The sequence below is a fragment of the Halichoeres trimaculatus genome, unplaced genomic scaffold, assembly GCF_033239565.1.
Source record: "Halichoeres trimaculatus isolate MK-OKI-2021-1 unplaced genomic scaffold, fHalTri1.1 fHalTri1_scaffold_2, whole genome shotgun sequence".
Lineage (NCBI taxonomy): Eukaryota > Metazoa > Chordata > Actinopteri > Labriformes > Labridae > Halichoeres > Halichoeres trimaculatus.
In genome coordinates, this window is record NW_027437180.1 from 16,826,640 (window position 1) to 16,843,023 (window position 16,384).

General features: G+C 42.8%; 1 protein-coding gene across 1 annotated transcript; it reads right to left on the reverse strand.

Moving 5' to 3' along the window:
• On the reverse strand, nucleotides 1–10,302 carry metrnlb (meteorin like, glial cell differentiation regulator b). The gene is made up of 6 exons (XM_074695491.1): nucleotides 9,966–10,302; nucleotides 8,605–8,788; nucleotides 8,291–8,516; nucleotides 5,931–5,990; nucleotides 3,780–4,337; nucleotides 1–3,212 (listed from the first exon to the last, which is right to left on the reverse strand). The coding sequence occupies exons 1-5, from the start codon at nucleotides 10,058–10,060 to the stop codon at nucleotides 4,021–4,023; spliced, it is 882 nt and encodes a 293-aa protein (XP_074551592.1). The 5' UTR covers nucleotides 10,061–10,302; the 3' UTR covers nucleotides 1–3,212; nucleotides 3,780–4,020.
• Nucleotides 10,303–16,384: the final 6,082 nt, after the last annotated feature.

The following is a 16,384-nucleotide window of genomic DNA, read 5'->3' on the forward strand; positions in this document are numbered from 1 at the left end:
AGTCATTCACACATCCACCTTTTCCTCCAGCTCTCCTCCATCAGGCTCCAAAAGCCTGACCATCTGATTTGATTTATGCTGTTACAGGCAACCTCACAGAGTAAACTGTATCAGTCCTGTAACTTCTGCTCCAGGATGTAACATCAGTCGGTTTAGACTGTCATTAAGCAACACCTTAAGCCCTGTGACAACCGTATGTTTATCATGCCTGCCTGGGACCACTCTTATATGCCATCTTCACAAATGATTTACTGTTAGTTTTATGTAAAGCCACTGTACAAATGTATACTGATGATTCAACAATGAATTATGCAGCAAAACAATCAGAGAACTGGAAAAAGTTTTATCAGCAGAATTAAATATGGTGTCCGAATGGATAAAACAGAATAAGTTGGTACTCAACATCTCGAAAACAAAGTCATCTTGGGATCAAGTCATGAAGTGTCATCTAGACCAAAAATGAGTATGTGTTTGTCTGAGAAAAGTGAAGTTACTGGTCCCAACAATTGATAGCCAGCTGTCATGGGCAGAACCATTGACTGTAAAAAAAAAAGGGACTTCATCTTGCTCAAAGTGAGGGCGCCACAAAAACTGCTCCCCCTGGTGGCTGGCTGCAGTATAGGTAAAAAAAATCTGGGCGTCCAGTCATTCCAGATAGGCTGTGGTCAAACTTAAATACATCTTGTAGAAATGTTTCTCACGTCCAATTGCTGTGGTTATCTGAAGATATCATTTGGCTGTCTTGTATTCAAGTCCTCTGTTTTTCTGAAAAGGCCTAAGCATATGAGACAATGCGGAAGTGCTAAAATCTGCTGTTTTTTGAGTGTCCGCTCTGGAAGTACTGGAAGTCACAAACACACCATGCCAAAAAAAAAAACTTTTACAAAGCAGAAATTAACCCATTTATAAAATCAAAATCATCGGTCAAAAATCGTCTCCTGTCTGAGTCGTTAATATCACTATCGGCACACACTGTACTGGGGGGAATTTTTTTCCAACTCGGCCGTTTAGAGAATATTAAGATCGCAAGCTCGCCAAATCAGAGGCACAGCTCAAGGTCACATGACTGACAGGCGCCCTATAGCTGTACGTGAAGCCCTTACCACTACCAATATGGCTGCTATAGCCGATGTGCTTCATATTCCATTTCAGAAACTGAAATTTGATTACATCAATGTTTTATACAGTCTATGGTTATAAGAAATTAAAAACTAGGTTTTACGTATCGTTTAACGTGATTGACAGCTGCTGTTCTTGTGTATTTTTTGGGGAGCATTGTAAAATGTGTCGGGAGATAGAGTCAAGAAGTGATTAGACTCTCGAAAGAAAAAAATAATAATCATTTTTGTCACCCAGCTCCACTCAGATTCTCCCAGAATCCCTCACAGTCTCTACTGCGCAGACTCTGGCTGCACAACAGCTTCAATGGTGGCGCCTGTGACGGGGGTATTTTGGCTTCAAAACCGTACAATGGTATATGGCGGTGCCACACTGTCCACTCTATATACAGTCCATGGGCAGAACACATTGATACTAGCGTGAAGAGGATGAGTAGTGGTATTGCTGTGGTGAGGAAATGTCTGTTTTATGTCTCTTTCTTGATGCGTGGTCCTCTTCATCTGAGGGCCAACTCGAGAAATTGCAAACTGCCCAGAACAGAGTTGCCAGGTTGGTCTCACATTGTCCGATAAGAACAAACACTGTCAGTATGCACCGTCAACTTTTACGGTTAACTGTGGAGAACAGACTTGTTTTTAACACGGTTAAATTTTTCATTAACGCTGTCTTTTCTACTCAACCTGTTTTTCTCTACAAACAAATTGTCAGATGCAGTCAGCTTCTTTCACATTTTACCATGTCAGCTGATGATGGCCAGACCTTGTTGAAGTCAAATGCCTCAAAGAGGACGATTACTTATCGTGCCATCAATTATTGGAATAATTGTCCCCTGAGCATACGTAAACTGAATCACAAGTCATCTTTCAAGCACCACCTGAGAAGGCACAACCTAAATACCTGAACACCTTGGCATGTGCTTGTGAAAATAACTAATCTTACAAATATCTGATGATGTTTGTTGAAATGATGTCTAAAATGTTTTAAGACTTAAGATCTGCATTGTAAGCTATGTTAGTTGTAACTATCATGTGCGTGGTGTAAAATGTTTTGTGTTGTCTTTCTGTGTGGGCCACAGGAAGATTAGCTTGTCACCATGGTGGCAGCTAATTGGGATCCTTTTAAACAATAAACAATAAACCTTTAAAATCTCAATCAACGGCTTCTTGGCTACCAGCGGACTACTGCCACCCCATGATTGTAGCTCAAGTGTTGATTTTCCTGATGGGACATTATAAAAAGAGATGATGTTGGAATGTACTCAAAGCTTTAAGCTGGTATGCCAACTCAAGCCGAAAGCATCAGCTTTACAAAGAGCACATTTATCATCTGAACCAGATGATCTGTCTGGCTTTGTATGAAAATATAATTGCTTATTTTGCATTTCTCTCCCTCTCTCAGCTGTGAACGCACACAGGAGCAGAAGACGCCAACCAGAACAGTGGCTCCTCAAAGCCCTAAAGGAAGCAGCTACGCCAGCACTGACGCACTGCTGCTCTCCTGCCAGATAATGCTCACTGAACACTCATAATGGCTTTTTTCTATTTGGTAGCTCAGTGGACAATATCTCTTTGTTTCCGTCCATGTGAGCAAATACAGAGGCTGGCAACTTCTAGTACTTCAGTTTTTTTGACCTCATATTAAGTTCAGGCATGTTTGTTGTTGATTATCTGTGAACTGACCACATGCAGCTTCTTTGCGCCAAACAAGATATGACCCTTATGGAGAGGATAGTAGTCTTTAAGGAGACATACATCTAACAACAGAAGACTGTCGGAACAGGACTACCATGAACTGTGAGTTAAACAGAAAAGCTAAAATATGTGTTTTTATTTTCTGGAACTAATAAGACCATTCAAACTCATAAGCAAAACTTACGCCTGTACACACCCACACACACACTCACACACACATGTACATACACAGTAGATAAAGACTCACAGAGCTGCATACTGTACACTTCTGTCAGAAGACTCCTAAATTTTACAGATAGCTTTTTACAAAGCAAACTTTCATTTCAAGAATGATCACAAAAGCAGAAAAAAATAAACAAGTTAAAAAAATTAATTTAAGCTCATTTTTCATTCACTCATAGTCTCAGTCGCGCTCATCCATCCATCCATCTTCTTCCGCTTATCCGGGGTCGGGTCGCGGGGGCAGCAGCCTAAGCAGGGAAGCCCAGACTTCCTTCTCCCTAGCCACTTCATCTAGCTCTTCCGGGAGGATCCCAAGATGTTCCCTGGCCAGCCGAGAGATGTAGTCTCTCCAGCGTGTCCTGGGTCTGCCCTGGGGTCTCCTCCCAGTGGGACGTGCCCTGAACACCTCACCAGGGAGGCGTCCGGGAGGCATCCTCATCAGATGCCCGAGCCACCTCATCTGGCTCCTCTCAACACGGAGGAGTAGCGGCTCTACTCCGAGCTCCTCCCGGATAGCCGAGCTTCTCACCCTATCTCTAAGGGAGAGCCCGGCCACCCTACGGAGGAAGCTCATTTCGGCCGCTTGTACCCGCGATCTTGTTCTTTCGGTCACTACCCAAAGCTCATGACCATAGGTGAGGGTGGGAACGAAGATCGACCGGTAAACAGAGAGCTTCGCCTTCCGGCTCAGCTCTCTCTTCACCACGACAGACTTGTGCAGAGTCCGCATTACTGCGGACGCCGCACCTCAGTCGCGCTCAAACACTCAAATTCACACCACGAACAATCAGTCAAAGGCAGACTTTTCGTCTTAGAATATTTAAACAGTCCAAACTGTCTTTTTTTGCTGAAAGGCAACAGATAGTTGCACAGTCTTAAGAAAGAGTTCAGAAGTAGCTTAATAATGAAAATGATAGCCACTCCTCTGCTCGGATCACTGTCCACTCTCCATTTTTCTCCCAGACCTCTACAAACATAGGAGCATCTTTCAGTCTGTGTCTATTTCACATGGGTTCGTCCCGGCTTCCCGAGCTCTGCTGTACAGCCTCAAGAAGTCTTTGTAGCGAGGAGCACAGCCAAGCCAGGCTTCGCCAAAATGAACAGAGCCGGTGAAAAGATACTCTTCCTCCTGATCGTCCACGCCGCACTGTGCAGAGACATTGATACGTCCACTCCAACGCCGCCCTCTGGCTCCGCTCCAGGCAAACACCCTGCTCTTCTGACGGAACAGCCGACTCAGAGTCACAGCAGCAGGAGAGTGGTCGTTCGTACCTGACGACACACCTTTGAAGACGCCACTGCCAGCTACAGGAACAGGAACAGGAATAGAGATGGAGATTCAAACAATGAGTCATAGACATTTTCATCCAATGGGTGAACACTCTGAATGTTCTTTAACAAAGACAAAACCTTTCTGTTCAAAATCTGAATTTGTGCTGGAGTTAAAAAAGTCTGAAATTATTAATACAACTATTAGTACACCTTTCTTCAATTATTTCAGTCTTGTTTTACAGACTCAATGTTTTTTTTTTTACATAAACAAAGCACATTTTTCTTGTTGTTTTCATGTTTTTTTTTTGTTTCAAAAAAAGAAGAAGTCAGAAGTTGTAGAAACTGCAGTGTCTCAAGGCTTGAGAGTGGCTCCAAAAGCTCAGGAAACTAGACAGGCCTCAATATAAAGAGTAGAAAATAAACTAAACAAAACAAAACATAAAATAAAACTGTATGCGTCTTAATTTCCAAAATCACTGGAAACACTGTGCACATACTAGAAGGACCACATTATTTTAAGATAATAGGGCTAAAAGTTTTGTTCAATGAGGCATAAGTCAGGGGTTGTCTGCCTTAGATGACAGACATAGAGTATTGTAGCTGTTTGCCAAGAGGCTAAATGCCCACCATACAGGACCACCTATCAGACTAAAAAACCCTGCTTCAGGAACCAATCACTGCAAAACTGAGAGCTAAGTTTGTGATTGAGTCTCATTTTTTTTCTTTTAAAATATTATCCATCCATCCATCCATCCATCCATCCATCCATCCATCCATCCATCCATCCATCCATCCATCCATCCATCCATCCATCCATCCATCCATCCATCTTCTACACCCCTTATCCTGTTCAGGGTTACAGGTGGCTGGAGCCTATCCCAGCTGATTAGACTATGAGCCACATTCACTTCACAAATCCAGAAAAAAATGTCGTTTTTCAAGATGTTAAATGAAAAAAAATCTGAAAACACCTGACAAAGGGGTGAATTGTGGAAAAATTAGCTGGTTAGATTTCCTAAGATAACACTAATATGTGTCTTCAGACAAGAAACTAAAAGACTGCAGATTTGCCTAACCTCTTTAGCAGATTTTTTAACCATCTAGGGGCAGAACAAGCCTCTTTTTATCCTCTGACTTGTCATAAGAATGTGGCTCACTGTCAGTCTAATAAGACAATATATACAATCAAGACTTAAAACTAAATCAAGACTGAAACATTTGTTTTGATTTAAGTTTTTGCAGTGATGAGTGATGCCACTGAGATTAGGATTTACTCTCTTTACTGTCTATGATACAGTAAAATGGTGCTAAGAAACAAAAGGCTCTGCTTTATCCACAAATGGACAAAAGACAAAGAGTTTCAAACTGAAGCTCTAAAAATGGGATAAAAGGATGTCACCCAGGTGATGCAGCTGGAGCTAGATGCCTTCTAGCTGAATTTAGCTGATAGAGCAGGAACACTTTATGCAGCCATCACTGAGCTTTGCAAATGTCAGGAGCATGTTTTTTTTATGGCTTACATATACCCATATAAAATGTTGAAAAAAGAAGTCAGGAGCTACTTGTGGGTTATATTTGTGTCCTTTTAACAGAGTTAGACGAACAGTTGTGTGTGCATGTGTTTACCAAAGTCACTGGTGCAGACGGCCAGGAGGACCTCCTCATCTGAACACGGTTTACATGTGACTGAAATAAAGAAGGAATGAAAAAGAAACATTAGACATTTTAACATAAGACACTAAATATCATGTTATTTCTCTCCATTAGCATCTCATCATCCAGTAAGATGTCTCAGACTGACCCCTGTTCCCTCCTTTTCCTGAGTGTGTTTATGAGACCGACGAGACAGAAAGTATGTGAATGAAGACAGCAGGTGAGGGAGGAGACGTAATCACAGGAGCAACCCCTGACCCTGTCAGCTATAAAAACAGCTATAAAGCGCTCACTCAGACACACACACACACACACACACACACACACACACACACACACACACACACACACACACACACACACACACACACACACACACACACACACACACACACACACACACACACTTTTTGACTCATTAGAAGAGCAGTCCTGCCTTCTTCTCCACCCATGGTCTCTCTTTCTAGCAGACAGATTCTGTGTTACGTCGGGCTCCCTAAAACACCCTTGGACGTCGGGGGAGGTCCATACTTGATTGACAGTTGAGAGACGATTGGCTGACACTTGTGTTCGACCCTAGTGTGACCTTTTGATTGGCCTGCTTGTTTTCATAAGGCTGGCAGAGACAGGGGAGTGTTGAAGTAAGGAAGTGGGGGAGGAGAGGGTGTGAAAGAGGGGCAGCATGTTGGTGAGAGAAAGAAACCGAAGTGAAAGAGTAATGTGGCCTGTTGTCACCTTCACTTTCTGTCAGAGCAGCCTTTGTTTGGTACAAGTTTATCTCCTGTTGTTTAAAACATTGATATACAAAGAAACTCGCAATCATAGCTGACAGATCCTTAGAGTCAGGAAAGTTAAACTGTCTCACTGAAATACCTCTAAGCCCAAGTGTAGAGAATGAAAATGTAAAACACTCAGGTACTCCAGAGGTTCACTCAGCCACAGCTCCAAAAAGTAAAGACACAACTTTTGGTACTCCCCTGGTGACTGAGTGCAAAATAAAGTTTTTATTTTTTTTTCCTAAAAAGTTCCAAGTACTGAATGGTTCCTCTGGCCAGCCTTGTCTGTGTTTCCACCAAGGACAGAAGTCCCATGAAAATTATGCAAATTAGGACGATGACACAAGAATCAGTTCCTCTTAGAGGCGCACCCACGCCATTTTATTGGGAAGTTAAGGCCCCGTTTACGTGACAACATTTTATCCGAAAACGCTAAAAGGCAGTGAAAAAAAAAACTGCATTTACACAGAAACACAGAGGGACTGAAAACGCTGTAGTAAGCACGCCAGGCCTGTAGTTGGCGCTATAACTGTCTTGTCCAGAAGCGGCTTTTGGTTGATCTCCATCGAAGTAGAGTTGAGCCGATCATCTGGTGTATTGGTGAATACTAAGTGCAAAAGTGGAGCAACAGATGCACATTTTGTATAAAGACAGTCAGCAGATTCAGCAGATTGAGCAGCACAAGCACAACATGGTAGTCCACGACGATGGTGGCAACGGCACTGTTGTACAGCTGTGTGCGCTTGCGTGAGGTGGAGCGTGATGTCAGCGTTTCCACTGAAAACGCCAGCTTACTGTTTACACAGCAACGATTTCAGGAGCATTTCTGAAAAATTCCACTTTGGAGGCCGTTTTCAAAAGTTTGCATTTTAGGTCGGCTAAGATGCCAGAACGCAACAATACTTTTGCGTATCACTTTAAAACCCTTGTCGTGTCAACGGCCCCTCAATGTGAAGTCAAATATGTCAACATATTTTAAGGTGATATTTTGGTTTTACTTTTGATAATACTTTATTTTCTACAATTTGAGAGTACTCAAGTGTTTACATCCAACACTTGAGTGTCTCACCCTCAGACACCTGTCATATTTTCCTCTAACTCACCTTCTATCCATGATTAAATTGAGGTGAAGCTGGATGAGTGTAGATGCAGCTCTTGTTCACTGCTCCATTGCAAATAAGATCTTTAATGCGTGATAAATTTGTGTGGTGTGATTTAACAGCTGGTTATTCACTAAATTTGTTAATCAAAGGCAGCAATATGATGGCCTGAGATTTGTACCGAAAGAAAACTAAAATTAGAAATGCTCTCTGCGTAATGACCCACTGTGAAACTGAGATGTGAAAATTTCAAAAGCAAGCGGAAAACAACATTCTGTTCTGCTGTTTGCTCGGAAAATCACGAGGCAAAATGAGTTTTCTGGTGGCACAAGTCTCAGAGGTTATTAATAAGAGCTACAAAATACAAACTCCCTTTGTTCAAGCCGAGAAGGCTCTGTCTCTGTACCTTACATGGAACCCAGAAAGCAAACAGTCTGTGAAGCATGCTTCTTCTCACCTAAACCAGGGTGCAGATATGGGTACATGTGCGCTCCAGGCCTCTGACTGGGGACCAGCTCGTATTGGAAAGCTGTGATCCTGCGGCTGATGTCCGTTTGAGGCTCAGCTTCCACAAAGAGAGCCCCCTCTGTGAGGCTGAAGCAGTGAACCGTGCCCTCAGCCTGGTCCTTCTCTGTCAGCAGCAGTGTCAGATCTCCAGCACGCTCCAGATACATATTCGAGCCCTGAACATGAATAAATACAGTATTTGACACTGAAAAGGTCATGGCTGAAAGTTTAACTTTTAATTCAAAATGTTTTTTGGAAGTCTACCTTGGAGTATGTGTGGGGTTTGATGCAGACTTGGAGATCTGCCGTGCGTCCTGATGATGGCTCTGTGTTTGGCCGCAGGTTGACAATGATGGCTCCAGTGGGGTAGAGCCACTCCAGAGAACCTTGAGAGCAGCGGAGATAGATCTGCTCCACATCTCTGCGATGAGACTCATGGCTTAACCCACTGCAGAAAGAATACACGCACTGACTTCGTGATTTTGATATTAGGTATGATGCTGCACAGGATCAGATGTCAAAAAGACATCGAGTTGATCAGAAATCAGAGCAGTGAGGACTCTTGAGAGTTAGTCTGCTAAAACTTTCCATGCAGACGCACAAAAATCTCAAAGGGTCTGTGGAGTTTAAGCAACACATGGTGCAGATAATCCATCACTGATTCAGAATAACGTTGGTGCAGCTGCCTGCCAACAAATCTCCCACTTCAGACGGATGTGGTTGCTTGCTTCTGATGTGCATAAGCTACCTCAACACCAGGAACTGATTGGGCTATTAAGTCGTTAGAAGTCTGAGGCTGGTAAACTTTACAGCACAGGGTGCGGAGCTCAGGCTTTCATTTTTTATGACTTGGGGACTTGAAGGAGTGATCAAAGGGGCCGTGTGCCGGTATTGACTTTAGATAAGAACTGGAGCTGAAACATGAATGTGGTCATACATTCCAGAAATCTTAAAGGGACCATATCCAGAGTCATGCATAATGTGGGTAACCTGTAAAATATGACTTATATGTCTAATACAGCACCTCCTGTCCACATCTAATTGGTTTCAGTTGTGTTGTGAGTCATTTTCCACTCTGAGAAAAGCCATTCAGATAAAAGAGAGATTTTAATTAAGATTTTCATTTGATTTACTGACTTCTGATGTCACATTATTTCTGAACAGTTACCACAAGCAACTCATGCTGCCAAACATGTCCTGAACTCATTGAACATGGACCAGAGAATTAAACTCCCTAATTTTTCTTCAACCTTTCACTGACCCTCTCAGGAAGAACATATCATCTCTAATAAACAACCATCATTCTCAGTGTTCCTCTGTGCTTAAATCCCGTGTAAGGCACCAAAACCCAATTCACAGACACTCCCTCTCCCCCACAGGATGAAAGGATGTTTTTTGCATGACTTTCCACAAAATGTAATATTTATAAATCAAAGAATGCGTGGAAATAAAGAATCACTGACAAAAGCTGCATGGTCTGCTTTTGAGAAAATGTGATTAAAACATGCCTAGAATGTTTCTGGGTTCTTTGCTAATGTGCTTTCTCCGGCACATCATCGATAATAGTGATCGATTGTTCAATGAGTGCAGTTACTGTGTGGAAAGATGATCAGAAGTTCCCTCACCTTCCTCTCCAGCTACACTCGTCGCTGGAGTACTGCGCCGCCGCCCCGCACAGGAACATAGCCGTGATCCAGTGCGCAGCCCATAGCTGGAGCATGGTGGCCCGTCCGCCCCGGTGTTCCCCGGATCCCGCACAGCAGACCAGCAAGCCGCGCGCTCTGCTGCTCCCGAGCTACACGATCCAGAAAGGCTTCCCCGGAGCTCCTCACAGCACGCGCATGCTACATGGCAGGATCACCCAGAGGCTGCGTCTGAGGCGGAAAACATCCTGACAAGAGGCTCGGCAAAGGGCAGTGAGCGCGCGCAGCAGAGCAGGACAACAGCACCGTCAGACACAACCTCAGCTCTGCGCGCGGCGTCAGCAGGGGCGCGTGCCAGGAGCTAAGTCCGTTTGAATGACACGCGAGCGCTCGCTCCAAACCACTCCCACACACTCCCACTGAAAGATGTGTGCAGAGAGGCCTCGTGCTCTCATTTTAGCCTAATATTACTATAAAGTGAGGAAGTTAACGTTGGTAGGAGAATAGACAGAATGAAGAGCTCGTGATTCTGTTTATGGGTGACATGTCTTGATTTTCAACAATAAACTGATTATTTAAAATGTTATAAAGCACGATTTATAACTTCCCAATGTACAAAAATCACAAGTATTAAAATGTCACAAAAATATAAAGAAACTTTGACCTACTTTAAAAGAATTGGAGTCCTCAAAGCCAAGTCTTTTTTCCAAGCTTGTGTGTGTTAGTTTATTAGCTTCATAACCAGATGGATCAAATTATGAGAAGGAAAATTAGAGCAACATGCAGGTTTGGAACAACATCACCCTACAGTAACCCCACCAGAGCTAATGCAGTGAGGTTCAGACAACACACTCTTCAGAGAACGGGTTTAAAGGCAGCCTATAGCACAAACACGCACATAAGATGAACATAACTGCACGGATTCACCCAGGACTTCGTTGCTGGGCCTATCCCTTAATCTGGCATCATTAATAAGTTATATCAATAGTTGGAAAAAGGAGAGACTCTGACTCAACAAACAGTCACACGTGTGCGCTAAACGCCTGTTTGGTTTCTCGGGCGGTTTTCCCGTGAGAAAACAGTCAGGACAGCAAGCATGTTACTGACTCGTCACATTCCCCCACGCAGCCTGAGCTATGTAACGCATTTCGAGAAATACCGAAACACAGACTCCCTCACACAACCCCACCTCACATACACACATGGAGAAAAAATACCCACCCACCCCGTCATCCTTCTCTCTCTCTCTCTCACACACACACACACACACACACACACACACACACACACACACACACACACACACACACACACACACACACACACACACACACACACACACACACACACACACACATTATCCCTGTGAAAATGAGAGTCTTTATACATTTGTGATTGCTTTATGTCTAACTGTGTGCATGGTGTAAAATCATGTTAAGGGTCAAATGTATTAAATTTATTTGCTGATACTCACATTTACCTATAGAACACTTAGCATAATTAAGAGGTTTCAGATTGTTTTCCCCCATTAAAAAACCCTTAAAACGATACCCTTATTAAAAAAAAAAAGTTTAGCTTAATTCACTGTCAATGCCACCCAACATGTTCCTTCACAAAGTAAGACAAATTACTGGTATTATCATTGTCATTATTTAACAGATCTTGATAAGTCTGAAGACACAGCTTTGTAATACTTTTGGATGTACAAGGCCTTTCCTTATCATCTAGTAAACATCAGGGATTTGTCACAAAGGCCACTCCACCAACTGGTATAAAGTCAAAGCCTCTGGAAGTAGTCTTGCAGCACATGTTGCTTTTTGAACATATGGCTTAGGTCTAAGAAAGAGCTAGGGAGAGGTAGAAAAAAAAAATCAGCCAGACAATTGAAGTATCTCAAAATTCTCAGTCCTAAGGGCAGAAGAATGTCCTCAGCAGAACGACGTGACAAGATCAACACCACAATGACTAATGGTGCAACAGGGTCTTCAAGAATTGTGCATCAGAAACCAAAAACTGGAAGAGAAAGGACTTGTTGGTAGAATAGCAGCAAAGAAACCATGACTGAGAGAGAAAAATTAAGGAAAATGCCTTCAATTTGTAATAAAACACAAGAAATGGACAAAGGAAATTTAGTGTGAAGTGTTGTGGATAGATAAGTCCAAGTTCGAACAGTTTGACAACAAGCAGAGTGTATGTTCAGTGGGTGGTGGGAAGGAGGGAGGGGGAGATATAAAAATGAGTGTGTCCTATTAACAGTTAAACATGTGGGGTCAGTATTACGGTTTGAGACGCTGTTTCAGCCTCAGGAACGTATGACTGAGTGAAACCGATTGCATTGGAGATAAGAAAATACATTACAACAAACTGGTGAGGCACTGTGTACAATCTTGGAGTCGCTCTATTGAGCTTGGATTTATTTTTCATGACAATGACCCTGAATATTTTTGGACCATTGTCAGAGCTACCTGGGATTAACAGAATCTGATGGTCTATTGAAAATGATGAACTGATGCCCTCAAAGTCTGGACCTCAACCCCATCCAGCAAATTTGAGGCAAGCTGGGAACAGGGGCGTAGCTACAATTAGGCAAACACAGGCAGTTGCCTGGGGCCCCAAGATTCCCAGGGGCCCCCAAAGTATCTCTTAAAAACTGATTAATGAAGTTCTCTTCAATTGAAAGCATTTATTTTTTCAAAAGCTTACTTCACATGCTTCAAAATACACCAAAAGGCTTAATCTCTAATGATGGTTTTGGGTACTCCCCCTCCCTTCTTATTCAATGGACTTTTCCACGTTACAACACATCTGAAAATTTGATTCAGGAAGAAAGTGGTAAAACACTTTTTAACCCATTTTATTTTTCTTATTTTCAATCAAGACGAAAATAAAAACAATGTTGCTCTGAGATCTGAGATAAACATATCAGACTTTTTGGACTTTCAAGGACTCTATCTAGCCCAGGAAACAGGATAATTTTCTCAAAATCAAACTTTTTGAGTTGGTGATAAACATTATTGTATAAAATCTCTTTTTTGGATACATAACTCACTGGACAGGGGGTCAAATACAACTACATTAACTTTAAAATAATAGTATCAAAAAGTATGGTAACTGTAAATATCACCTCTTTCAGTAGATTTTTCTCCAGTTTTATGTTGTGCTTGATATTTACATATTTTTCTTTACTACATTATTTTTTTCAATATTTACCTATTGTAATGTTTTTCACTTCATACTTTCTTGTTACTGTTACTCTGTAAATTCCCCACTGTGGGACAAATAAGCGGTCAATAGACCATAAAAGATTTCAAATCCAGGACAAAGTGGACTAAATTATGTATTCACTTTTTTTCAAAATCAAACCAAAATACAGAACTTGAGGAAATGCATTTAGTTGTGTTAAGTTACCATGTACAAGATTAGCACTGTCTCATGTCTTGATTCTCGGAAAGAGACAGTGGACCCAGCGAAGGCCAGTCTAGCTATGAGGAAGATGAGTTACACTGGCGGAGGGCTAAACGACTATATACGCCCCTGGTTGGGAAATAAACTGGACAGATCTGTTGTACATTCAGAGGAAAGTCTTTGCCTTGATTTGAAGAAGACATGTGTGGCATCTGTACCACTGTGCTGACCACATGCATTCCCCTACCCCTGGGTTTCAAAAGTACGCAATTTCCCCATTAACACATTTCAAAACAAAATCTCTGGAGGTTCAGACTCTGACCTGAGTCTAATCCTGTCGTCACAGCAGAGGAAGTCTGAGCTGTCGACGTGCTGTTTGACCTCCTGTGCTCCTCCACCATGCAGAGTATTTACAGCGCAGCAGAGCCTCTGACCTGCCCTCTTGTCCCCACACTCCTCCCCCAGGCCTCACCTGGCTCTCCTCAAGCCGCCTGACAGGAGGAACACTTCGTCCATCCACACACAAACACAATCTACACATTCTTCTATCTCTGATTTCAGCCTGTATGGCCTTTGTTTTCCTCACTACAGCAAACTCCTCTCCTCTTTAAAACCTCTACTCACCCCACAGAGCAGAGGGACCGCAGAGGAGCCCCACAGGATCTGCTGGGGGGTCAAATGCCTAACTCAAAGGAAGTTTAAAAGTAGTTGATGAAGGAAGAGAAGCCTTCAGGACAGAAAACTTCATATATTAAAGCAACAAAGAAGTTACATGAGCTGTAAAAACAATGAACAGTTATGATTTCATGCTGCAGCAGAACTGACTGTCAATCCTCAAACCACAACAAATCCTACAAAACATTCAAAATACTGGACTCAGTTTAAGCTTCTCTTTGGGGGTAAGGTTGGTCATAAACACATCATAAAGGTCTCCTGTGTATGCAGCGCTGAAAAAATAAACAGCAGCAATGAAACAAACAAGCCATGAGACATTCAGTGCCACAAAAGTGATCACATGACAGTTTATCTGAAGACAACCTCTGAAACAAAGCTTTTTTTATCATTCAAGAATCATAAAGGTTTACTAGCATGAATGGAAATAAAACAATCAGGATGTTTGCAGCTACGTTCTAACTCCAGCACCAAGTATGTGTGCTGTCTCAAGTGTAAAATAGTACAGAAAACATCTTCATTTGAGTTTTGTTGTTCATTTGAAGGCTTGTTTGTTAAGGGTAACCCAGCAAAGTTCAGGATGAAATATTTCATGGTTTATTAAACAATAAACTCACTTAAAAACAACATAATTCATTTAAAATGAACCAGAAATTGGTGGATCACAAAGATTATCAGTTATAATCCTGCTTTGCGATCTGCTTGCTGTCCTTGTCTTGTGACTTGTGACTTGTCTTTTGTTTTTCCCTCCTGAGCCCTTCTTGCTATCCAACCTCCCGGTGTTTACAAACTTCTTTCTGTTGAAGTCAGTGAAGTTTCACAGAGTCTTGACATTGATTTGCAAGAGGTCATACTCATGTTTGCCATACAGAAGAAACTTGCAGAGATTGCCAATTGAAATGTGCGGCTCCTTTTCAAGTTTAACTTGCACGTGGCGCTTTAGATACTTTTTACTATCAGAATTCCTTTAGATCAGGGAAAAGAAGTAATAATAAATAATACATTTTATTTATAGAGCGCTTTTCAAAAAAACTCAAAGTCGCTTTACATAAAAAGTTAAAAGTGCAGATAAAAGACACGTGAACAACAGAAAACAGATAAAAACGGAAGGTTACAGTGCAAAGGTAAAAACATAGAGCGTTGAGGAGGGACTGTGGATTACTGGTTGAAAGCAGTGCGGAAGAGGTGTGTTTTTAAACTGGATTTGAAGATGGTGAGGTCAGTGGAGTTGCGGATGTTTTGAGGGAGTGAGTTCCAGAGAGAGGGGGCGGCAACTGAAAAGGCTCTGTCCCCCCAGGTTCGGTGCTTGGTCCTAGGGACGGTGAGGAGGTTAGAATCCGAGGAGCGGAGGGGACGGGAAGGGATGTAGGGGTGGAGCATGTTGGTGAGGTATGGGGGGGCCTGGTTATGGAGGGCTTTGTAGGTAAGCAGAAGGATTTTGAATGTGATGCGGAATGGGATAGGGAGCCAGTGCAGGTTGTGAAGGATGGGGGTGATGTGTTCTCGGGAACGGGTGTGAGTGAGGAGGCGAGCGGCGGAGTTCTGGATGTACTGAAGTTTATTGAGGAGGGTGGATGGTGAGCCGTAGAGTATGCTATTGCAGTAGTCAATGCGTGAGGTGATGAAAGCGTGGATGAGGGTTTCGGCTGCAGGGAAGGAGAGAGAGGGGCGAAGGCGGGCGATATTTTTGAGGTGGTGGAAAGCTGTTTTTGTTACTGATTTTATGTGCTGGTTGAAATTAAGGGAACTGTCCAAGATGACTCCAAGGTTACGGCAGTAGGGTGCGGGTGAAAGGGTGGTGCTGTTGAAGGTGAGGTGGAAGTCTTTGGCTGCGGAGGTGAGGGAATGTGGACCTATGATGAGGATGTCTGTTTTGGAACTGTTGAGTTTGAGGAAATTTGATTCTAACCAGGAGTTGATGTCAGAGAGGCAGTCAGTGAGGGTGGAGTGGATCTGAGGGTTGATGGAATTTGTGGATATGTATAATTGAATGTCATCTGCGTAGCAATGGAAATGGAGACCGTGGCGATGGATAATCTGACCGAGGGGGAGGAGGTACAGGATAAAGAGGAGGGGACCAAGCACCGAGCCCTGAGGGACACCTTGGGACAGGGGGGCAGTAGTGGAGGAGCAGCTGTTGGTGGAGATGAATTGTTTCCGGTCTGTTAGATAAGATTGTATCCAGGAGAGAGCGTCGTCGGTGATGAGGAGATGGGATTTGAGACGGGATAACAGGATGGAGTGATTGATGGTATCAAAGGCGGCAGTGAGGTCCAGAGTACTAATGTCATAAATGAATGCTTCTGTGTGGAATGAAATGTACC